Source organism: Micromys minutus (genome assembly GCF_963924665.1).
Source record: "Micromys minutus genome assembly, chromosome: 10".
Classification (NCBI taxonomy): Eukaryota; Metazoa; Chordata; class Mammalia; order Rodentia; family Muridae; genus Micromys; species Micromys minutus.
The window spans coordinates 51,505,054-51,528,942 of NC_137979.1; the positions used below are offsets into that span (position 1 = coordinate 51,505,054).

Sequence of the window (23,889 nt, forward strand, 5' to 3'; positions counted from 1 at the left end):
TCACAGCAAGCGCCTATATCCACCGAGCCACCCCTACCGCTCACCGACACCATTATTTCTAAATGAATATGCCAGGCGACGGTGCACACCTTTGATTCCAACACCTGAGAGGAAGAGGCAGGTGGATCTCTTCTGAGTTTGAGGCCAGCCTGGTCTACAGAGCAAGTTCTGAGGCCAGCCTGGTCTACAGAGCAAGTTCCAGGACGGCCAGGGCTACACAGAGCAACCTTGCCTTGGAAAAAGAAAAAGAAAGAAAAAAAAAAAGTAAAGAAATCAAGGTTAGGAGGACAGTTGAGCTGTGAGGGCAGTGTTTTCTTATAAATGCTATGGGGAGCGAAATTGAGAAACGGGATCAAAAACACTGGAAAAGAGAGATAATTGGGATGACGGGTGTGATGGCACACGGTTAATCCCACCTCTCAGGAGCAGAACAGGTGGATCTCCGAGTCGAAGCCCAGCCTGGTTCTACATAGTGAATCCCAAGACAGCCAGGGCTATGTATAGTGAGACTCTAGAGTGGTGGTTGTGGGTGAAATAGTATGGGAGGGAAGGGGGAAAGGACGAAGGGAGGGAAGGGGGAAATGAATGAATTTGAGGGAGATACTCGGATAGTCTTTTGCAGGTGAAGGCTGATGTATTTATTATAGATCCAGATGATGTCACAGTGGTGGTGGGGGTTCTACGTGTGACATTTTGTGGCTAACTATAAAGGTTATGAAGTGAGCTCTGTGGCAAAAACAGTGCTATTCCTTTGAAGGCTTTAAAATCCCCCTTGAGTCTCCCCTGCCTTAGTGTATTTAGTTAAGAAACATAACAATATTTTGTTGCAGTGTTTGGGCCAGACAGGACGACTTTATGTTCTTATTCCATCTGCCAATCATCTCTATAGGTTTGCCCTTTATCGATTGTGTGTGTGTGTGTGTGTGTGTGTGTGTGTGTGTGTGTGTGTGCGTGTGTGCATGCGTGCGTGCGTGCCAACATGGCTGCTGGGACTTGAACTCCGTTCCTCTGGGAGAGCCGTCAGTGCTCTTGACTGCTGAGCTGTCTCTGCGGTGCCTAAGATCTGTTTCTAAAGGGTTTATAAAACAGAGGATTCAGGGCTAAGGAAACAAACTGAGTGTGATCAATCTCTGGAACTGTTTACTAGGGAGACAGATGGAAGTCCCCAGAGATCTGTCAGTATTCTTGTAGGTCACCCCAGTCACCTGTGAAGAGAGATTGGGTATGGTGGCTTATGCCCGTAAACCCAGTGCTTAAGAGGCCATCCTGGTCCATATAGTGAGTTCCAGGTCACTCCGGGCTACAGAATGAGACCCTGTCTCAAACAGGAAAGAAAGAAAAAACAAACAAACAGAAAAACCAAAGGCGGGGTTTTCTTCTCACAGTTTAGTTCACCAAGAAGAAGAAGAAGAAAAAAGTGCTCCTCCAATTATTACCTTGTAAATGGCCAGAAAAGGCTGTGCTCGGGGCTAGAATTGCCTCCATGCTGTGAGAGTCCCTTGCTCACTCCTGCCCATCCCTACATCTGCCCTGCCCAGGGGTGTGGACGGCGGTTGCAGAGTCTCAGCCTTCCACAAGCTCCCTTCCAGCTGTGCGTCCTATGATTTCATTTTCCCCGAGGTCACTCAGCAGAGCTGGGATGTGGCAGAGAGGGAAAGCATCCGTGGTCCCTGCTCCTTCCAGAAGCCTCCTTTCCTTCGTACTCCCTTCTCCTTTCTAGAAAGACCTGAGGGAGAGTCCAGAAGTTCAAAGAGACTGAAGAGCGGTTTCTAGGGCCCCAGAGTGCTTGGGAATGCAGGGAGAGGGCTCTGCATCTGGACTGTGGGTTTATTTTTCTTTTAATTCTTCTGAAGAATAAACATTTTAATCTGTGGCCTCTTCCCCCTTATCTTCTCTTATCCCAATTGCATCTGTGAAGCCCGTTTCCCAGGCCCCGTGTAGTAGGAGCAGAAACAGATTCTCGCCTGAAAACCAAGGCCCAATAATGTCTCCTTTGAATGTTGCTCAGGTTCAGGACATCACTGTTCCTCCCTCACCATAGGACAGGAGTCAGTACCCAATCCAAACCAAGGCTCACAGCTCGAGGCAGCTGGCTCAGGGTCCAAGGATCTAAGCAGGGGTTTGAACTTGGGTAGTCTAAATTCTAGGGTGGCCCTCCCCTGTGGTGCCTTCTGGGAAAAAGTGGGAAAAGGTCTCCTAGCCTTGCCCTTGTAGAAGCTAGCAACTAGAAAGTATGGTTTGTCTGGGGTTTTCTGGTTTTTTGTTTTGTTTTTGAGACAGGGTTTCTCTGCATAGTCCTGGCTGCCCTGGCACTTGCTCTGTAGACCAGGCTGGCCTCAAACTCACAGAGCTCCACCTGCCTCTGCCTCCTAACTACTGGGATTGAAGGTGTGCACCACCACTGCACAGTAAGCATGGGAATAGTTTTAAGAAAGATTTTTTTTTTTTTTAAGATAGGGTCTTGCTAGATAGCCCAGGCTGCCCCATAAACTTACAGCCATTCTCCACCCTGGCCTTTCTAGTGCTCTTAAGATTCACAGGGAAGAAGATTCGAACCTCCCTGGACTTAGGACCAGGCTGTGCTTTTAAAACCAAGCAAACCATCCTTGAAGTTGGATCAGGAGCCTGACAGTAAGTTAGAGTGAAAAGCTCCTCACAGGACGTGTCATGTTTTCTTAGTCATACTGTGCAGACTTTGACGACTCATGAAAGGAATGTAATACGTCACAGAGAGCGGGCAAAGCCCCAACCTCCTCCTCTCCACCTCTGCTTTCCTCTCTCCGTGAGGCAGGGAAGTAGGGTTTGGTGGTTTGCTTTGGGGGCACACAGTCTCCCCATGTACACGGGAATTCAGGTGTCCCACAGAGACCAGAGGGGATTTCTGCCCTCTGGGGTAGATTGACAGATGGTTGGGAGTCTCCCTACATAGTTGCTGGGAACTGAACTTGGGTCCTTCGCAAGAGCAGTAGGCACTCTTAACCACTGAGCCACCTCTCCAGCCCTCCATGGTTTTTTTATTTTGTTTTGGTTTCGGTTGTTTTGCTTTTTATTAAAAATGTAAACATTTATTCTCATTTTATGTGACCGTCTTTTAAATGAAACCCCCAAATCAAGGGGGAGAGTTTCTCAGCAGCCAGTACAGAAGTCACCATTGGTTTAATTGGCCCCGACGGCCTTCATCTCTGGAATGCTGGGATCACAGGTGTGGACCAGCAGTGGGCCGTGGTGGTTATTAATAGAGACCAGGGCACTAAAGAGTGCTTCAGTATAGAAATACATATCACATTATCACATGGTCTACCTCAGAGAGAGAGAAAGGATGACAGAGGGGAAGAGGAAGAGAGAAAAGGGAGAAGAGAAAAACGGAGAGAGGGGAGGGAGAAGCTAGTGACTCCAAATGCCGCCCCAACCCCATGTACAGCTTCTCTCAGCTCCTGATTCAGGAGGCATCGCGATGGCTCACTCTTGCCAGCCCTCAGAGAGAAGCTGGAAATTCACACGCTCGTGAGAGATCTCCCAAGTTTGAACCGTTGGTTCACTTTCTCTCCACGTGAGGCGAAGGCTAAACACAGCTTGCCTGCGATCTATCAGTTTGAAATCCGTCAGGAGCTGTCTGAAGGTCAACCGAAGCCGGTCTCCCTGGTCTCCACCCTAAGCAAACTAGACCTGGTGGTGCGTACCTGTCATCCAGCACTTAGAAAGCTGGGGCAGGAGGATTACTAGGACATCAAGATTAGCCAGGACTACATGGTTAAGACCGTCTCAAACAAAAATAGTCATTAAATATATCCGTTTTGTCATTCATCAAATAGAGATGATAATTTTACCCAGCTCTCAGGGTTGCTGTGAGAATTTGCTAGCGAGTGTTGCAAGTAAGGATTTGGAATGAGGCACGAGTCACGCCTAGCCTCCTTCCACAAATGCAGGCTGACCCTCCTATCACTGGGACGAACCTGGTTTCTGTTTCTTGCACCGATACAATCAGTAATTATCGACTTCACTCTCATTATCGAACACATGTTTTATGGGGACTTGGCACAGGACTCTGTGGCTATGGGTGCTTGCTGCACAATTGTGAGGAGCCAAGTTCAAATCCCCGGCACTCACATTTGAAAAAAGTAATCCAGCTGTGGCTGTACCCAGTACCTGTAACCCTGTCGTCCCTGTGTGTGAGGATGGCTGGTCAGGTTCAGTGGGAGACAGTGTCTCAAGGGAATAAGGGGAGACACTTTTCCTCAGCCTTCCACACTATGTGTACCCACACATAACAAAACAGACACACATATATCACAAAGCAACAGTTGAATGGCTACACCCTAGAGCTATTACACAGACCATTTGGAGCTCCAACTGTGGACGTGTACGCAGTAGCTGTTAGAGCAGTAACAATTTCCAGACCCATTAAGAAGGGCCAAGATTCAAGCTGGTGCCAGTGCTAGTGATGGGTACCTTTAGTGGCAGCACTTGGGAGGCAGAGGCAGGCGGATCTCTGAGTTTAAAGCCAGCCAGGTCTATGTAGTGAGTTCTGGGACAGCCAGGGCTACACAGAGAAACCCTGTCTTGGAAACCAAACAGACCAAGATTCAGGGTTGGAGAGCCGGCTTGGCAGTGAAGAGCAGGTTCTTACAGAGGACTAGAGTTATACTCTCAGGCAGCTTGTGCCTGTCTGTGATTCTATCCATAGGAGTGTCTTACACCGCTGGCCAATTTGGTCATATGCATGAGCGTGCACACATACACAGGCACACACACATACACAAGCACACACACAAATTTTAAAGGGCAAGAGTCCAGTGTGTGGGTTGGACCTGGACAATCATTTAACCTTGCTGTGTGCTACTTCACTTCCTAGAGGGTGATGATGAAATGAATTCTAAGTTCCCAGTTCACATCCAACTGTCAAAAGCTTCTGAGCAAGGACTCTGAAGAGACCAGGGACAGCACAGCCCTCATGGGCCAATAGCCAGTGGGGGTCTGTGCAGGCAGCTGAGGAATCCTGCCATTGAGTTCAAGTGTTAATACTTGAAATACTCTTTACCCAGAAGCTGAATGGAATGTTGATCTCTCAAACCTTAAATCTCAGCAACAAGTCCTTCTGTTTCAGGACAATCATAGATTTCTTTGGTTTCTATATGTATTTAAATTTCTCTGTTTTAGAAACTGCTATTGGTGTAACTGTGTGTGTGTGTGTGTTTGTGTGATTGTGTGTGTGTGCCTGTGCACTTGTATGTTCACGTTTATGTGAGTATCCCGAGGCCAGAAGCATGTGTCAGACTTAGAGTTGCAGTTACGGGGAGTTGTGAGCCAGCTGACGTAGGTGCTGGGGACGGAACTCAGGCCCTCTGTAAAAAAGCAGAACTTGCTGGGTTGGTTGGTTTGTTTGTTTTTGTTTCTTGGTCTTTTGAGACAGTTTCTCTGTGTAGCCCTGGCTGTCCTGGAACTTGCTCTGTAGACCAGGCTGGACTCAAACTCAGAAATCTGTCTGCCTCCACCTCCCAAGTGCTGGGATTAAAGGCCCGTGGTCACCACTGCCCAGCAGCAATTGCTCTTAATCACTGAGCCATCTCTCCAAACCCGCTAAAATGTTTACTTAGAATTCTATGGACAACTGAAGCCCACTGGGTGGCCCAAAAGAGGGTTTTATTTCCGTGGGTGCCGTGGTAAGCAGGAGGAGAAGTCTCACATTTCTAAATTTTTTTTTCATAGAACAAACCTTGATTTTTTTTTTATTACTTAAAAAGTTTCACATTAATTTTATTTTCTTCAACACTTGGACAGTGGTTTTCCCACTCCTCAGTAAGGGACCCTATTCCCAGGTCTTTGAGTCAGCCTAGTTTCTAAGAGTCTTTATGATAGGTATGTCAAGTGAGTGCCTCTAAATACGGTCCTTGTAAGAGCAAAAATAATATTTTTCTAGTATTTCAGTCCCTGCTGCTTTCCTCAAATTTATGTGGCTATCTTCAAATACCTCCGCACAGCCATTCAACCCCCAGCAGTTATGTGGGTGTCTAACCTGGCATGGAGTCTGGGACCCAGATAGACTCCTATAAGTGATGTTCTGAAATAATGCTCTCAGAGTTTCCTCCCACACACTGATGGCTCACAGGAGCCTTGGGGACCTGCCTTCATAAAGTACTGGCTGTTGTTGGGGGCAGATCCTAGCAAGGTTGCCGAGGGCACCGCTTTGGTGTGGATGTGTTCCACCCACGCGTGTCCGGGTCTGGATTCCAAGTTTGGCCCGGGGCAGTGGGGTTGGACTGTGCTGGCCTAGAAAACCATTTCCTGCCGTCACAGTATCCGTAGTTGTGCAAGTGCCCTCTTGGGGAAGGAAGTGGCTGTTGGGCTGTTTATTTTGGCTGCGGGCTCGCAGACGGCCTCTAGAGAGAGGGCCGGGCGAGCTGGGCACAGATCTTGGGGCGCCCCGGACAGGGACCTGAGGCAGGCCCTCACGGGTGTGGTGGACTCCTGGAAATAGAGGAAATGCTTGGAAATGGAGGAATGGGTCCTAGTGAAGGAGCTGATCTGGAGGGTAGCAAAGAGGGTCTCTGAGGCCCCTCTGCCGCTTTTGCAGACTCTATGTGGTCTTCATGGAAGATGGAAGCCTGGGCAGGGACAGGCTGAAAAGCCTTGTGATGCTTGGTTTCCAGAAGACAAAAGCCATCAGGGTGGGCAAAATGAGCTCCAGCCTTTCCCCCCCCATTTTGTTTGTGTTTGTCTTAAAAAATTTTTTTTTTAAAAATAAAATCGTGTGTGCACGCACACGCACATGCCTGTATGCAAATACCCTGAGAGACCCAAAGAGACAGTCAGATCCCCTGGAGCTGGAATTATAGGCTTTTTTGAGCTGCTTTACATGGCCACTGGCAAAGTGAATTATGATCCTGTGGAAGAGCAACGAGTGTTCTTAACCACCAATGCAGCCTTTGCGTATGTTTCAGAACAGGGTCTTCTTTGTTGCCCAGGCTGGCCTCTAAGTACCACTCATCCTGCCCGAGCCTCCTTAGTGCTAAGATTACAGACATGTGCCATGGTGACCATCTAAGATCCAGTAGTCCCAAGAGCCAGGGTGCTGAAGGTTTGTGTTCCCCGAAAACCCCAGGATCCAAGCCCCACCAAGACCCTTCCCTGGGCCAGGTCTTGCTCCCATAGTCTCCAGCAAGGAGTCTTGCATTTAATAGGGAGCCGAGAATCTCACCCCTGCGCTTATTCCATCAGGCATCGGATAACACACTTCGTCAACCCACAGGTTGACCCAGAAGGAAGGACTAGTTTGGAAAAGACTGAGAGAGGAACTCATCCCATAGTGACCGGAGCAAGGGACAGTACAGAGCAAAGGGAGAGCAGCCTGTGCTGTGGCCAAAGGGTTGGGCATAGGCACTGAAGCAGAGGGCGGCAGGCGGTTTGGACAGGCAGGAGGAAGGGGTGGAAGGGAAACCCACCTCAGGGGCTTGGTAGGGTGCAGTGGACTAGGACTGTGTGTCTCCAGGGTCGTTGTGTCTACTAGTATATGAACACAGTCTAGCAGAGGGAATGTTGGGTGAATTGCTGGGTCCCCCGGGTTGGCCCCTTAGCAAAGTAGAGCTGGCAGCTTCTGCTGACTCAAGGACATTTCCAGGCTTGACCTTAAGGCCAATTGAAAACAGCTGCTTCTCTTGGCTGGCAGCCCTGTGGCCAGGCTCTGGCTCTCCCTGGAATGACCCCCTCACCTCTCCCTCTATGTGACCTGGGAAGGGGACTAATAAGAGAGATGCTGAAGGGGTGAAGGCCACCCTGCAATGCCTTCTTTAGATCAGTTCTCCCTTCCACCCCCTAAAGTCACCAGCTCTCCAAGAGCTAAGCCAGATGGTGGCTCCCCCCACCCCCCGTTTCAGATTCCAGTGTCTGGCCTTCGCCCATGCGGTTCCCCAGCTTGGAACACCCCCCCTGTCCTCGCCTCTGCTTGAGCCTTCAGAATTTCGTCCTGCATGCCTTTCGTTCAGCAGCGATTTCCTGAGTCTGCTGCTGCATTGCCTGGCACTGCGCTAGAATTAGCTTCTCAACCGCTTCCTTCAGCTTGTCATGGGGAACAGCAGATTAGTCAAGGGCCCTGACCTCTGGCCTGGTCTGCTCTGGAGGAACCTAGTAAGCTACAGGGGCAGTGAGGAGGCTTCTGTGGCGAAATAAAGCCTGGCTTTCCACCCGGGGATGCCAGCAGAGGAAAGGTATCTCTTCAGTCGGGGCACACTGCTGTACAACCCACTCTCTGTGCAGGGAATACATTTCCATGACGACGGGCTGGACATCTGAGATGTGGAAAGGGTGGACCACCGCTTTGGCAGTACCAGAGAGATTCCTGCTATGCCCTGGTGATCTGGAAAACCCTTTTCCATCCAACACCTTCCCTCCAACCATGCAGCCTAAATTCGGGCTGACTGGTTTGCACGTGTTGATGTGTGGCTTGTAACTTTTGCATGGATTGCTTCAGGATGTTCATCTCTTCGGCGTCTCTGTAAACAGCTCGAGGGCAGAGGCCCTGTCATCCCACTCATGTTTAATTTCCCTGCAGAATCTAAGAAAGTGCTTTGTACAGGGTTGTCGTCAGCATGGGGTAAGAGGGCTGGCAGGTGCGGGGAGGAGCCAAAAGGGTGGTCAGGAGGATGCAAGGGGGTCCGGCCTCCTCTGAAAGAATCCCCATCCCACCGCAGACCCAAGGAACAGGTCCAGCAACGGCAGAAGGATCTTGGAGCATCGAATTCCTGGAGAGTAAGGAAACTGCTGAGGTGGGCTCTTGTCCCCTAGGATTCCTGAAATTACCAGGAAAACAGAAACGCAAAGCAGACGAGCTCAACACAAATTGGGGGTGCGACTCAGTGGCAGAGCACTTGCTCAGTGTAAAGCCCTGGGTTTAAGTCACGAGAGAGACGGGGGAGCTTGTGGGGGGGAGTATGGTCCTGGGTGATTCATGGCATGGAAGGCAGAGTCTGGGAGAGCCATGGGAGTCCAGGGAATGAGGCTGGGTGCCCAGAGTCACTGGGAGGCACTTCTTCCCGTCTTCAGCTATTTCTCCTTCAGGAAAGGAAACCTGGCTGTTGGCAGCCTCCGTCTAGAAGTCTCTGCAGAAAGAAAACTTTATTCTAAGAGCATGCTCTGTCTGTTTGGCCTGCCTGTGTGTCAGTCACATCAGAGTGGCCAAGGGGCTTGGGTACTGTCCACAATCAAAAGTGAGCCTTGTGTCTACCCACATAGCTCTAGCTTGTTTATCTAGAAAGGGAAAGAGGAGGGAGAAGAAATGGGAAGTTCACCGGGCGAACAAAAACACAGGACAAGAGACTATAAGCTCACTGAGATTGAGACCAAGGGCTGCCACCACCCCTACCACCTCAGTTCAGCACCCTGTGGTGGGCACTGTGATCTGCCACTGGGGCCTCAAGGCCTGGCATGTGTGAAATTCCTTTCTCCTCCCTGTCCCTGTGTTTGTTTTTAAACCAGGTCTCACATAGCTTAGGCTGTCCTCCAGCTTGTTATGTAGCTGAAGACCTCCTCCTGCCTTCAGCTCCCAAGGGCTGTGCTAATAAGTATGTGAGGATGGTTATGCTTGTATGATCCAAATATATGAACACCGGGTGTCAGGTGTGTGTGTATGTGTGTGTGCACGCACATGCAGTTGAACACAAGGCACTTACAATACAGTTACACCCCCCATCCTGAAATTCCTAATAAACATTTGTTAAACAGATGCATGACTCATGCCCAACCAATGCCCAGTGCAGGTCACCAAGGACCTTCTTCATTCATAAGTTCATATGGAGCCAAAACTTGACAGCTAGCACTGTCCCAGGCTTGAGATGGTCACCAGCAAAAATACAACTGGCCACTTTGTCCTGGGTAGGACAATCTGAGGTCCTAGTAAGAGCAGGAGGCTGAAGTCTGGGGATGGGCATCTTCGTATGCTACACTGGCATCCTGAACTCCCATGTGTGTGGGCACATTTGGGTATGACTGAGGCTGGAGGGGCCCTTTGGGGACATTGCGCTTCTGCACCTTGTGTCCTCCCCTGCCCACTCCATGGGAGCTTAACGAGGACACAGATTCAAAGAACTAGGAGCATTTCTCAGCAAGTCAACATACCCTTCCCTCCCTGATCTGTTCCCTCCCGGAGAGATCAAGACTTGGGCTGAGTCTCCAGGAGCCACCTCCAGGAACTCTCTCCCTTTTCTTTGTTCTCTAGCCCCCAGGCCTTTGTTCCTCATTCAGGACCTGTCTTCAGTCACTAACACAGTAGCTCTTGACCTGCATTCCCGCACTCCGCCCTGAGCTGGCTTTCTGTGCCCGAGAAGGCAACAGATCCCTCTCATACACACAGCCAGACACCTGAAATGTAAGGGCTCGTTTGTTCAAAGTCATCGTCTCTATCAAGTGAAAGGGGCTTGGAGTTGCCTTTGCCAACCCGTATGGAAGGACTCTTGGTCCTTCCATTAGACATGTATTATCACAACTTATATTTGACCGGGATGGGGCTGTTAGACACCTGACAGGGAAAGAAAGATACTCTCCTACTGAGATCCCACACCAGCCACAAGTTTTGACACTTATGGTCCAGTTCTTCCTTTGGGGGAAAAAAAAAGTTGAATAAAAGCAAGCAGTGTTTTCTTCCTTTTCTGGTAGGTCCTAGCTATGGTTACTTTCATTTGCTGCTGCCTTCTTCCCTGAAGTGGCCTTTCAGAGAAGAAAATAGCCAGCTTGGGGGGTTGTGATGGTTCCGTGGGTAAGAGTGTGTTCAGTGTAAGCGTGAGGACTGAGTTCAATCTCCTGGGTCCCTGAATAAAAAAAGAAAGTCAGGTTTGTGTATGTGGGTGTGTGTGCACGCTCTGTAACCCCAGCGCAAAGCGGGACAGGAAGATTCCCGGGGGCTTGTTGGTTCCCAGCCTAGCTGGTTCGGTGAGAGACTTTGTCTCAAGGAGCAAAGACCAATAAAGCATCATACTGGCCTCCAAACATGGCATGTGGGCTCCATGTACCCCATACATAGCATGTGCACACATCATAGCACATGCACGCACTGGTACATACATTCACACAAAGGTACTCAACCTTAAAGGAAGATTGGGTAGGTCTAGAACAAATACCGGGCCCAGTTAAATTTCACTACTCCAGAAACAGGGTGATTTGAAGGTGTGTTCATCACACACACACACACACACACACACACACACACAAAATATAATTAGGAGGGTTATAAACAAGAGGATTTTATGAAGTCCTGGATTTAAAGATCCAGGAGTGAAGAGTTTCAGTGTCTGGTGAAGCTAATTCCTCCCACACTATTATCTCATAGGTTAAAAGGGTGAGGAGACTCCTTAGCTCCGGTTGCCTTTGAACACCATTATGTAGCCAAAGAGGACCTTGAACTGAGGCCCCTGTTCCCACCTCCTGATTGCCAGCGGTGGGATTACAGGGATGCACCCACCATGCCTGGTTTGGTTTATGTAGTGCTGAGGATTGAACCCAGGACTTTGTGGAGCTAGGCAAGAACTCTACCAACAGAGCCACACCCCAGCCCTGACCCTTGGGAGTCTTTTATAATTACTGTTATTACTCTAATAACTTCAGCACTTTCCAGAGGCCCACGCCCCAACACCATCACCTCCAGGGTTAAGATTTCAAAAATAGTTGTTTGGAGAGGGATGTAAATACTCAGACTGTGGGAGAAAGGAAGGGTTGGATTAAGGGTGGAAGACCCAGTAGAGGAAGTTTAACTGTGGCAGCCACCCAGGTGGTACATCTTGCCAGAAAGGAACCTCTCTCCCTCACACAAAAAGACACACCTTCTGTGCTGTCCGTATAGAGAAACAGAGCTCTACCAGACTTACCATGGTATTTTTTTGACAGGAGTTTGTGGCACTATATATTAGAAAAACCAATCTAGCAGTTTGGATGGGGAACAGAACCAATCTAGCAGGCTGATTGGTTGAGATTTGTTCTACATATGAAATGTATTTGTGTATGCACATGCTTGTTACCCAGCATCTCCTAAGCACTGCTATGTGTCAGGGTCATACGAGCTAGAGGCACAGTGAAAAGCAAGAAGAAAGACAAGAAATAGAACATGATAATAAATTCTGGTTCTAGAAATGGCAGGCTAGCTTGTTGAAGTCTGACTATGACCTAGAATGCTTAGAGACTAAGAATAAGATACAATATATGATGATCAAAGACAGATGTAGAGAGGGAAAATATACAAAAGACAAAAAAGGAAGGTGGGTAAAATAGATGTCATAGCTGGCAAAGATGCCTGCTAACAAGTCTGGTGATCTGAGTTCAATTCCCGGGATCCAAACAGCAGAAGGAGAGAACTCAGTCCCTGCATGTTATATGTGCACACACACACACACACACACACACACACACACACACACGTGTACGCGCATAGACAACACAGTACATGTGTGCAAATTTTAAAATGTAATAAAAAATTGAATAAAAAGAAAGCATATTCTTAAAAAAGAAAAGAAAACTAGGCGCGGGGTGTGTTGAGCAACCCTGAGCACACTGCCCCAGTTTGAGATCTACAGAAAGGGGAGATACGACTTTGGCATTCCTAAAAAGGCTCAAAGTCAACAGGAAAAGTTCTAGAAAGGGAGCCATCGTAGAATTTCTTTCGATAGACCTCTTCAAAGCTTCAGTGGTCCCTAAGTTGTGCATATACAGGGAAGGGCTCCAGGTCCCCAAGTCCAGCCAAAAGCAGCAGCTGGAGGGAGAGATTTAGGTTATTTCCTGGACAGAGTTCAAAACAAATACAAGTTCCACAAGTCAGAGGGGTCTGGTCATCAGATGCAGTTTTCTCCTAAAATCCCAGTACAACCTCACCTCACGACTGAGTCTAAGGATAAGGGGGTCCACCCTTAGGCTCAAGGCATGACAAAGCCTGAAACCCAGCTTCCACAGGATCCAAGTGATCCACTGTGAATGTAGCTGCCTGACAAAAAAGGACTCGACATTATAGGAAGTTTGAAAAGCATTGTATTCCCTATAGCACGCCAACATACAACAGGACACCCATGATATCTGACATGTAATAAGACTTAGTAGACGTGAGGGCTGGAGAGATGGCTCGGCTGTTAAGGGTACTTACTGCTCTCCCAGGGGACCCAGGTTTGGTTCCCAGCACCCACATGGCAGCTCACAACCATATGTAACTCTAGCTATGGGATCCTTTTGTGGTATCCTTAGATACTGAGTGCATGTGGTGTTCATATGTACACTCGGGTCCAGAATGTCTGGTAGATAATAAAAATTGCCAAATAACGTAAAAATCAATAATTCAGATGGGGGATCAAAAGTAACAAGGAAAATTATAATCAATAGAGGATAGCTATGGTTTCTTGGGAAATCAGAGAGGGTTTCTGAAGATATGTTTGTCTTCTGAAATGTGAATTATGTCGGGTGAAGGAAACAGTGCAAAAGGCCTTGAGACTGGAAACCGAACAGGGCAAGGAAAGCAGCGCGGCTTGAGTGAATAGAACTAGTATGATCTGAACTCAGCAATATGGCTTCCGTGTTAGAAAAATTTTCACTCAGATGTTTACGTGCTTCTAAACACAGGGATCATCTTAGTCAGGCCTTTTATTGCTGAGATGAAACACCAGGAACAAGGAAATTGGCTTGGGGAGCAAATGTTTATTTGGCGTAGGCTTCCACGTCAGTGTTCACTGGAGGAAGTCAGGACAGGAACTCGAGGCCAGGAAACTGCAGGCAGGAGCCAATGCAGAGGCCATGGAGGAATGCTGCTTACTGGCTTGTTCTTCATGGCTTGCTCAGCCTGCCATAGAATCCAGGACCCCGAAAGGCTGGGCACTCACCATCAATCACTAATTAAGATAATGCCCTACAGGCGTGCCCACAGTGATCTTAGGGAGGCACTTTCTCAGTTGTGGTTCCCTCCTCTCAGACAACCTTAGCTTGTGTCAAGTTGACCTAAAGCTGTACAGCCTGGTAGGACTTAAGGGCCTTAAGGAGCTTGAATTTTATTTTAAAAAATGATGGATTGCTTTTGAAGGAATTTAAGTAAGCTATTGCTTTCTTTTTCTTTACTGCTATGAAGTTATCTTTTCAGTGTGTCTGTGTGTCTGTGTGTGTCTGTGTCTGTTTACATGGCAAACACTACCAACTGAACCATCTGCCTAGATTCTCTCTGTATGTCCAGTGCAGAGAACTTAACCCAGGACTTTGTACACACGAGGCAGGCAATCTTCCGCTGAGGTAAATCCCAGCCTTCCATTTCAATATTTAAAAGCCGATTAATTTCACATGTTTAGCTTTCTTTGGCTATATTTAATTTTATGCTGCATTATCTATCTTTTTCTTATAATATTTTTATTAATATCAATGGAAGCTCTTTTTTTTTTTTAAAGAATTGTTTATTTTATGTATATAAGTACACTGTAGCTGTCTTTAGACACACCAGAAGAGGGCATCTGATCCCATTACAGATGGTTGTGAGCCACCATGTGGTTGCTGGGATTTGAACTCAGGACCTCTGGAAGAGCAGCCAGTGCTCTTAACCACTGAGCCATCTCTCCAGCCCCGGAAGCTCTTTTTATATTAGGGAATTAACCCTTTGCCTCTAATAAGTTATGTGTTATTTTATGACCTGATTTCTCTCTCTCTTTCTTTCTTTTTTTTTTTTTTTTTTTTTTTTGTTGTTGTTGTTTTTTAGATAGGGTCTTCTGTAGCCCAGGCTGGCCTTGAGCTTACAGTGTATGGCCAAGACCAACCTTGAACTCCCGGTCCTCTTTTGCCCTCACCTCCCAAGTTCTGGGATCACAGGTCTGTTTAACCAGGCTCACCTATCATTTGAGTTTGATTTGCTTTTGACACTTATATGCCATGGAAACCATCCCTTTTCCTTTTGGACTTCAGTGCTCCAATATTATTTTTTGGAATATTTTTACACCTTTGGGAGATTATGGTGGATGCGTTCTGAGGTTGAAAAGACCAGCAGCACAAGAATAGAAAGGATGTGGGCTTTGGACTGAAGAGACTGAGTCCAAGTTGCATCTTCATCTTTCACCCACCTTGGGACTGCGCTCATCACATTTCTTCACCATCCTTTGCCTCTAACTCAGGCACAATGTGTGCCAGTACCAGTCCCAAACACTTTGCCTGTGTCTCAGCTCATCCACTTGATTTCTGCAGTAGTTTTATGATGGGGAACTCTGTCAGAAAGAGTTCAGGCTCTTGCCTAAGTTACCCATGTACTAAACAAGTTATCCCTATTAACAAATGTTTGTACCAAGCTCAGTTTCTCCACTCTTGTGCCCTTTCAGATTCCTTGCCTAGGGAATGGCGCCACCCACATTGCATGGATCTTCCCATTTAAATTAATGGAATCAAGATAATTCCCCACAGACATTCACACAGGCCAGCCTGATCTAGATGGTCCTTCACCAAGACTCTTCTGGTTGATTATAGATGGTGTCAAAGTGGCAGTTCAGACTAACCATCGTACTAGTGGGTACGGAAATTCTCTTCAGGCTGGAATGTGCAGTAAGTGTGTGTTGTGTGCATAAGTGGCAGCAATGAACTCAAGAGGAGGGCAGTGAAATGTGGGTGTTGGAGAGACCCAGGGTTGTTGACTGTTTGGGGGACACTGTGAGTCACGTTGTGTTTCTAAGCCACAGTCTATCCTGTCTTTTGTTTTCTTCCTTTTTGCTTGTCTCCCTTGAGATACCACTCACATATTATAACATTTATCCACTTAGAATGTGGTTAATTGGGTTTTAGAATATTCTCGTGATAATTTAATTCTAAAGCATTTTCAGCATTCCTCCAGCCCAAGAAATATCTTAAAAAATGTTTTTAAGCAAACATTTCGTATTCCTATCCCTGGACTGCCACTAATCCATGTTAAATTTTATGTTTTCATCTGAAACCATTGTGGAGGTGGGTTGGAGTGTGTGTGTGTGTGTGTGCGTGTGTATGTATGTATTGCATGTGTATGTGTGCACGTGTGCAAAAGTGTGTGCATGTGTGTCATTGACTAAATTTTGATGTCTTAAAACAAATAAGAAACAAAACCAAACCAGGCATTCAAGAGTTATGGGGAGTGTGAGTGTTTCAGTAGGGAAAAGGAGAGAGGTTCAGATCTAGAAGGATGAAGTCTATGAAGCTGAGTCTGTAATGTAGACACCTCCACCCAGCCTTGTAAGGCCTTCGGGAAGGTGCGATCATTCTCCTTCATGTTGGAGACAGTCCAAGAAACCCTGTGGATGCCTGAAGCCATACTAGATGCCTCACCTGAAACACAATGTGTTTTTCCTACAAATACACACCTGCAGTAAAGTTTAATTAATAAATTGGGCATAATAGGAAATTAATGATGTGGAAATAGGACAATTATAAAAAATACATTAATGGCAGCTATTTAGGGATTAGCCGGGCTGTGGTGGTGAACTTTAAACCCAGCACTCAGGAGGCAGAGGCAAGCGGATCTCTGTTAGTTCAAGGCCAGCCAGGTCTATAGCACAAGTTCCAGGACAACACAGAGAAACCCTGTCTCCAAAAACAAAAAACAAAAACTTTAGGGCTTATTTATGTGTAGAAATTTTCCAGTTGTCAGTAGATAACGGACACTGAAGAAAATAAAGCCACAGATAAAGGCACATGTATGTGTATAAAGCACATATATGTGTATGAAGCACATACATACATGTGAATCACACGTCTGTCTATGAAGCACATGTACGTGTGAAGCGTATATATGTGTATGAAGTACTGGATGTGCTGTGTAGAGCTGGGTTTGGTTTTACAGTGGGGCAGAGGCCTGGGTCCTGCTTCCATGTAGACATGGGGTGAATAGGAATGGACTATGTCACCTCTGGCTACAGGGACAATAGCAGTGCCCTTCACCCTACCTTGAACTGTGACAGAGAGGACCAAGCGATTTAACACACAAATGCTGGACGATGGTTGGTGTTTGCAGGCCTTAGCAGTCATCAAGGCCATGGTATGACTTCCTGTCCTGCCTTTCCTTCCAGAACCTGATGTCTTCCTCATCTTCAGCCAGGGGATGCAGGGCTGTCTGGAGGCCCAGGGGGTGCAGGTCCGAGTCACCCCAGTCTGCAATGCCAGTCTCCCAACTCAGCGCTGGAAGTGGGTCTCCCGGAACCGACTTTTCAACCTGGGTGCCATGCAGTGCCTGGGTACAGGTTGGCCAGTCACCAACACCACAGTTTCCCTGGGCATGTATGAATGTGACCGAGAGGCCTTGAGCCTTCGATGGCAGTGTCGTACACTAGGGGACCAGTTGTCTCTGCTTCTGGGGGCCCGTGCAAGCAATGCATCCAAGCCTGGCACCCTGGAGCGTGGTGACCAGACACGCAGTGGCCATTGGAACATCTACGGCAGTGAAGAAGACCTCTGTGCTCGACCCTACTATGGTGAGGGGCTGTTGCAGACAGGAGGTGCCAAAGTGACAGGTGTAGGGTAACAAGGCCTTGGACAGCTGTGGGCCCTTGACAGTCACTGTTTGATAGGAATAACTTTTACATAATTAGGAAAATTAACTTCTAAGGGTTAAATTTACCTTTAAAGAAAAATTAATGGCTGGGGAGAAGAATGTTTGTCACATAAGGATGAGGACCCAGGTTAAATCCCAGAGTCTGCATGAAAAAGATATAGGTATGGCAGCATGCTTATAATCTCAGGTCTGGGAAGGCAGAGACAGGATCCCTGGGCAGCCTCGCTGCCTCCACAAGTCCTCAGTTAACGAGAGAACCCAAGGTGTGCTGGGTGGTGGTTCACACCTTTGATCCCACCACTCAAGAGGCAGAGGCAGGTAGGTCTATGAGTTTGAGGCCAGCCTGGTCTACAGAACAAGTTTCAGGAGTTTCACAGAGAAATCCTGTCTTGGATAATAAACAAACAGGCCATACACAGATAACCCATATGGCAAAACAATCAGAGGCAAACTTTGCAAATAAAATTATGATCCCATAAAAGAGCTGGGTTCTTAGGAGATGTGACCCTTTTCTTTCTTTTCTCCTCTGAAATGTAAATCATCATCAGGTGAAGGAGACATTGCAAAAGTCTTGAGACTGAAGACAACCAAACAGGGCATAGAGGTCTGTGCCGATATCTTATCTCAACACACACATACATGCATGTGCATACATACTTGCATACATGTAAACACCTGCGTATGGGTGTGCACACAAATAAAATTAAAAACTCTAGGGCCAGCAAGGTGGCTCAGTGGATAAAGGTGTCTGCTGTCTGGGACCTACATGGTAGAAGTAGAGAACCCCTGAAAGTTGTTCTATCATAGACAGACAGACAGACAGACAGACACACACACACACACACACACACTGACATACCACATAGACTCACACCCTCACACATACACACAGACACACACATCAAATAAATGAATAAATAAGTAAATGTAATAAAAAAAAATTAAAGGTTAAAAAGCAAGAGTCAAGAAAATTTCAAAACTAGCTTGCACCATCCCATAAAGTGGCAGAGAGCATGAAAGGCAAGGATTCTCCCTATGCCCAGGGAAAGTGGCCTTCTGACAGGAAACGGAGTAACTGTGGAGGCTAATCTGATTATTCTGGAAAAGGGCTAATGCTATAAAGAGGATTGTGCTGAGCCTCGAGTGTGTTAAGTCCAGTTAAGGGCCTTAGGGAGTGGCGACTAGTAAGACATGGCAGGCACTGTGGCTCTGGCTGGGGCGGGGGAGGAGCACTAAGCCAGCCCTGACTACACCGTGCATTGGAGGGCAACCTGGGCTATGTCTCAGAGAGGTGGTAGGGGAAGGGCTGCAAGCATTTTAAACTGAGAGAAGACAGGAGAATGAGATAGGAAAAGCCAAGAGAACCTCCTAAGCTCCATTCGTCAGAAAGGTGTCATCAGGGCTGGTGAGATGACTCGATGCGTGACAGCAAACCTGACAACCTGGGGACCCACATAGCGGAAGGAGAGAACCAGCTCCCCAAAGTTGCCTTCCGACTTATGTATTATGTGTCTCCCCTCCCCATAAAAAAATGCAATCAATTTTTTAAAATCCTGATAGTATATTAAAATAATTCAAAGATTTTAAGATTACTGCTGCTTATAAAAAGAGACGGCCTGCAGCTTAAATGCCTCGTCTCCCACTCGCTCTCCAGGGAGATCTGTGGCGGCACCACATATGTTTTGCTGGAGGTTAATGGGGATCTTAGTCGTCCGAGAGTTTGTGACCAGATCTCTCGTTAGATTTCCTTCCTGAAAAGACACTTGTGTTCCAAGATAGACCATTTAGAGGTAGCCTGGAGCTTTGGTTGCGTGGCTTGCTGGCTCAGCCCTCCGTGACGCTGAAAAGGCATTGGATGGGTTTGGAAGCCCCTCCTAGTGGGGGTGTGCAGTAGGCCTACCCCACATCCCTTGGCTGTCCCAATAGCAAGAGTTGGTTCTGTCTTTAAAGCCAATGCCTGGTGCCCTTGCCTACCACCCCTACCTACCACGGGGAGGGGGAACTCCACAGACCCCCCCCGCTTTCTCCCATATTCCCACTCTCTGAGATGATAGGGGGATTTTTCCTGAGGGGCTCCAGGCACCAAGGCATGGCTCTCTCTCCCTGTAGAGGTCTACACCATCCAGGGAAACTCCCACGGAAAACCGTGTACCATCCCCTTCAAATACGACAACCAGTGGTTCCATGGCTGCACCAGCACTGGCCGGGAAGATGGGCACCTGTGGTGTGCCACCACCCAGGACTACGGCAAAGATGAGCGCTGGGGATTCTGCCCCATCAAGAGTGAGAGGCAGATGGGGGCAGGAGAGCCCTGGAGGGAGGCTGGTGTTAGCGGGCGGCAGCGGGGGACTTGGAGCGAGCTGAAGGGATGGTGTGCCTTGTGGGAGTTGTGAAGGGACCTATTTTTGCTCCGTCTGTGGTGGCTGCAGGTAATGACTGTGAGACATTCTGGGACAAAGACCAGCTGACTGACAGCTGTTACCAGTTTAACTTCCAATCTACCCTGTCCTGGAGGGAGGCCTGGGCCAGCTGCGAGCAGCAGGGTGCAGACCTGCTGAGCATCACGGAGATCCATGAGCAGACCTACATCAACGGTGAGGTGAAGGGCAGCCTCCTGTGGGACCCATCGTGGGGGGGATGGATGGGTGAGGGGAACTCCAGCAAGTCTGAGATCAGCCCCTCCTCCCACCACAAGACAGCCTCCCCCGTCTTGGGAGGAGCAGGTGGGGGGAGAGTGGGAGTGGGCAGGCATTCCCTTTCTCAGTAAGCACTCTTCCTGACAGGACTCCTCACGGGCTACAGCTCCACGCTGTGGATTGGCCTTAATGACTTGGACACCAGTGGAGGCTGGCAGTGGTCGGACAACTCACCCCTCAAGTATCTCAACTGGGAGAGTGGTGAGGCATGGGGACCCCGTGGACACTTGGCTTCCTTCTGCCCTACTCTAGAGGTGGGAAGTCTGGGTTTTAGCATTCTCTTGGAATGGCCCCATAGCCTGCGGGGTGCCTTGATATGAAATGGAACTGTCTGTTCCCTGTCAGGTAGCTGAGTCCTGGTTCAGGGACTCAGGAGCAGACCTGGCTTTAGTCTCTTCACAGCTTTTAGACACACAGTTGTATTCATATACCCAGGGCCAGGGAGATAGGGCTAAGCTCTACATTGCTGATTAAGGAGTTCAGGGTGGCATGAGCCCCGGCTAGAAAGCGGGGTGACCCAGTGGTACTGTGTACAAAAATGGATGGGGGCTGGGCTTCTCTGGCTCATGCCCACATCCTGGGGAGTGGAGGGAGAGGGGAGGCTGGGAAGAGGGCCTGGGAGGGACACAATTTGAGCTTCCCTCTCCTGGGGTGCTGGCACCCTGCCTGCCCCACAGATCAGCCGGACAACCCAGGTGAGGAGAACTGTGGAGTGATCCGGACTGAGTCCTCAGGTGGCTGGCAGAATCATGACTGCAGTATAGCCCTGCCCTATGTGTGCAAGAAAAAACCCAACGCCACGGCCGAGCCCAGCCAGCCAGGTGAGCCCGGGTCACAGAGGGCTAAGGACATCAGGGTCCCAGTCCAGTTCAGCCTCTCTTGTTCTACAGACACAAATCGACTCTGATTCTCTCTAGTAATTATTCGGCTAGTCTGGAAAAATTGGAATGTGCTATTCATCATTGGGTGAATATACACTGGGGACTGCAATCTGATAGGGGGTGGCCATAGACACCTTAATACTTAGAATGCCCTGAGCTTACAAAAATCTGTAATAGATAGCATCTGGGGAGAGTGACCAAGCGCCAGAGAGCTGAGGGTTTATCAGTGTGATTATGGACTTGAGGTTTTCAGGTTGAGAGTAAGTTTAAAAGACATAAGGAAGACTGGTGAGACCTGAAAGCATCCACACTGAAATAAAAAAACACCAGGTGTGGTGGGGGTGGGGGTTCCCTGTAATCCCAAAGCAGGGGAGGCAGAGAAAGGATCCCTGTGGCTTACTGACCCCCAGGATAGCCTACTTGTTAAATTCCGGGGCAGCAAGAAATTTAAATTTTAAAAAAGGAGAATGACCCCTAAGGAAAACCCCAGGGTGTCTTCCGGCCTCCACTTGCACACACGTTCACCAAGGCCGAGGGAGACGTGGGAGGGGAGCCATTCTAGCTTTGGGAGGTGTGGGTGAAGGCACGGAGCCCTGCAGTTGACGGGGAGCCACCCGCCCAGCAGCACCTGGAGACCTGTTAGCAACACCGACTAGGGAGGACCCGCCCCAGATTCACTGAACCAGAACCTGCTTTTAACCCGACAACCCCCTCCCTCGGGTGATTCTTAAGCAGGGCGTTTGACGAGAGTGCAGAAAGGCAGGTCGCAGCCGGTCTTTGGAGTCTGAGTGGTGCTGGGTAGCACATGGGAACCAAAGCCTAGGAGTGTCTTGCTGAGAGATGTGATTGAAAGAGATAAATCTGAGGGCCTCCTGGGGAGAGAGGTGTGGGGTGATGGACAGGACCTGCTTTGGGGACTGCCCCTTCCTGACCTGTGGCCTTGGATCTCTGAGATGTAGAATCCTCGCCTGCAAATTAACAGTGGCTGCAGTCCTTCTTGCAAAGTTAGTGTAGAGCCGGAGCCCCGGTTTGGCTTGGCCTAAGGAGTGTCAACTGTAAACTGCTATTGTTCAGCTTATGTAGCTGTGGGGTTGCTGAAAAGATTTTTACAGAGAAAATATGGCATGCATTCCAAAGAGACAGACAGACAGAGACATGGAGGGGAACCTGCAAGGACTCTTTCTCCTGTGGTCCATCTGGGCAGCTCTCCTCTGGCCACTAGGATCTGTGGCTTGGATTTGTCTTCCTGCCCCCAATTTGGCACCCCAGGTGTCTGCAGGAGACCTATTCTGAGAGAATGACCAGTCTCACTATAAAAGACATGCATTTCCAAAGCAGGTGCCACGTTTCCACAGGACCCTTTCTTCCCTCGGGACCCTGGGACTTGAATAGCTACAAAAATCTGTTCTGGGCTGCAGTTCATAACCCACTGGCTAACGAAAGGCAAGCGCTATCTCTTGCCCCACTGAGCTTGCCTGTCCCCTTTCTCAGCCCACCCACTTTGAGCAGTCTCTAGTCAGAAGCATGACTGGAATACCCCTCAGCTGACCCGGATGCAGCTGGTCTCAATTCTAATCTGGGGCAATGCATAGGGATAGACTTGAATCTTCACTCCTGCCTAGACAGGATCCTGCCCGAGCCTGATTTTGTGGGTGGTTTGATGAAATTTTGTTTTCTCCTGCCAAGACCCAAGTGAGGACTTGTTTGCCTCAGCTGCCCTCAAACTTCAGTTCCTAGCAGATAAACCCCCAAAGCACATCTGTGGGTGCAGGGGAGGGACTTCAGAACAAGGAGAGGTATGTATAGGGAAGGAGCTAGTGAAGGGTTCTAGCAAAGGATGGACTGCTGGACTTTGTGGGCCCTGAGATGTTCCTGGCTGCTCAGCCCCACCTCTGGCCAGACTGGGCCTCAACACAAAGGGATGCCCTGTGGATACCACTTGATAGAAGCTTTATTTATTAAGCCTGGTGTCCGTGAGCTAAGTTTGACGGTCTCAGCAGGAAACCCTATTTACAGTCTACTGGCTTAAGGGGCTAGTGTGTCTCAACACTTGTCCTCTTCTCTTAGAGCCTCAGCTAGAGATGGTCTGGCTATGTCTACTATTACTGGGTTTTAAATATCTTAAGGCTGTTGTCATGGAGAAGGCAGATGTTACAGATGAGACAGGTTAGGGAGGGGGCGTGGCACCCATTGGATTCTGTCTGACCACCTACCTCCACGTGCCTCTCCATAGACAGGTGGACCAATGTCAAGGTGGAGTGTGACCCCAGCTGGCAGCCCTTCCAGGGCCACTGCTACCGCCTGCAGGCGGAGAAACGCAGCTGGCAGGAGTCCAAGAGGGCGTGTCTTCGGGGTGGGGGAGACCTCCTTAGCATCCACAGCATGGCTGAGCTAGAATTCATCACCAAACAGATCAAGCAAGGTGAGGCCCTGTATATCTAATCCCTTCCTATCTAAGAAGCACAAAGTATCTTCTCTTCCTCCATTGCTGGCCCGAGCTGACCTCAATGTCGTCTCTCCTCCACTGCTGTACCCCAGAGGTGGAGGAGCTATGGATTGGCCTCAATGATTTGAAACTGCAGATGAATTTTGAGTGGTCTGACGGGAGCCTCGTGAGCTTCACCCACTGGCACCCCTTTGAGCCCAACAACTTCCGTGACAGCCTGGAAGACTGTGTCACCATCTGGGGACCGGTAAGACTCTCATAATAGCACCATAGCACCCTGCCGCCGCCATGTTCCCAGTGCCTTCCCCCTACCCAGCTGAAAAATAAGTGTCTATTATCAGCCCTTGTGTACCCCAGGCCCCTTCCTTC

General features: G+C 48.6%; 1 protein-coding gene across 4 annotated transcripts in view; it reads left to right on the forward strand.

The window, feature by feature from the left end:
• MRC2 (mannose receptor C-type 2) overlaps window positions 1-23,889 on the forward strand; it is a 53,774-nt gene that overhangs the window by 12,536 nt on the left and 17,349 nt on the right. For all 4 annotated transcript variants that reach the window (XR_013975155.1, XM_080922736.1, XM_080922737.1 and 1 more), the window contains exons 2-8: window positions 17,016-17,417; window positions 19,607-19,780; window positions 19,927-20,091; window positions 20,281-20,394; window positions 20,871-21,014; window positions 23,308-23,496; window positions 23,613-23,767. Coding sequence is in view for 3 of the 4 variants with exons in the window: in XM_080922736.1 (XP_080778862.1) it covers window positions 17,016-17,417; window positions 19,607-19,780; window positions 19,927-20,091; window positions 20,281-20,394; window positions 20,871-21,014; window positions 23,308-23,496; window positions 23,613-23,767 (1,343 nt within the window). In the remaining variant the exon portion in view is untranslated. The remainder of the gene's footprint in view (window positions 1-17,015; window positions 17,418-19,606; window positions 19,781-19,926; window positions 20,092-20,280; window positions 20,395-20,870; window positions 21,015-23,307; window positions 23,497-23,612; window positions 23,768-23,889) is intronic.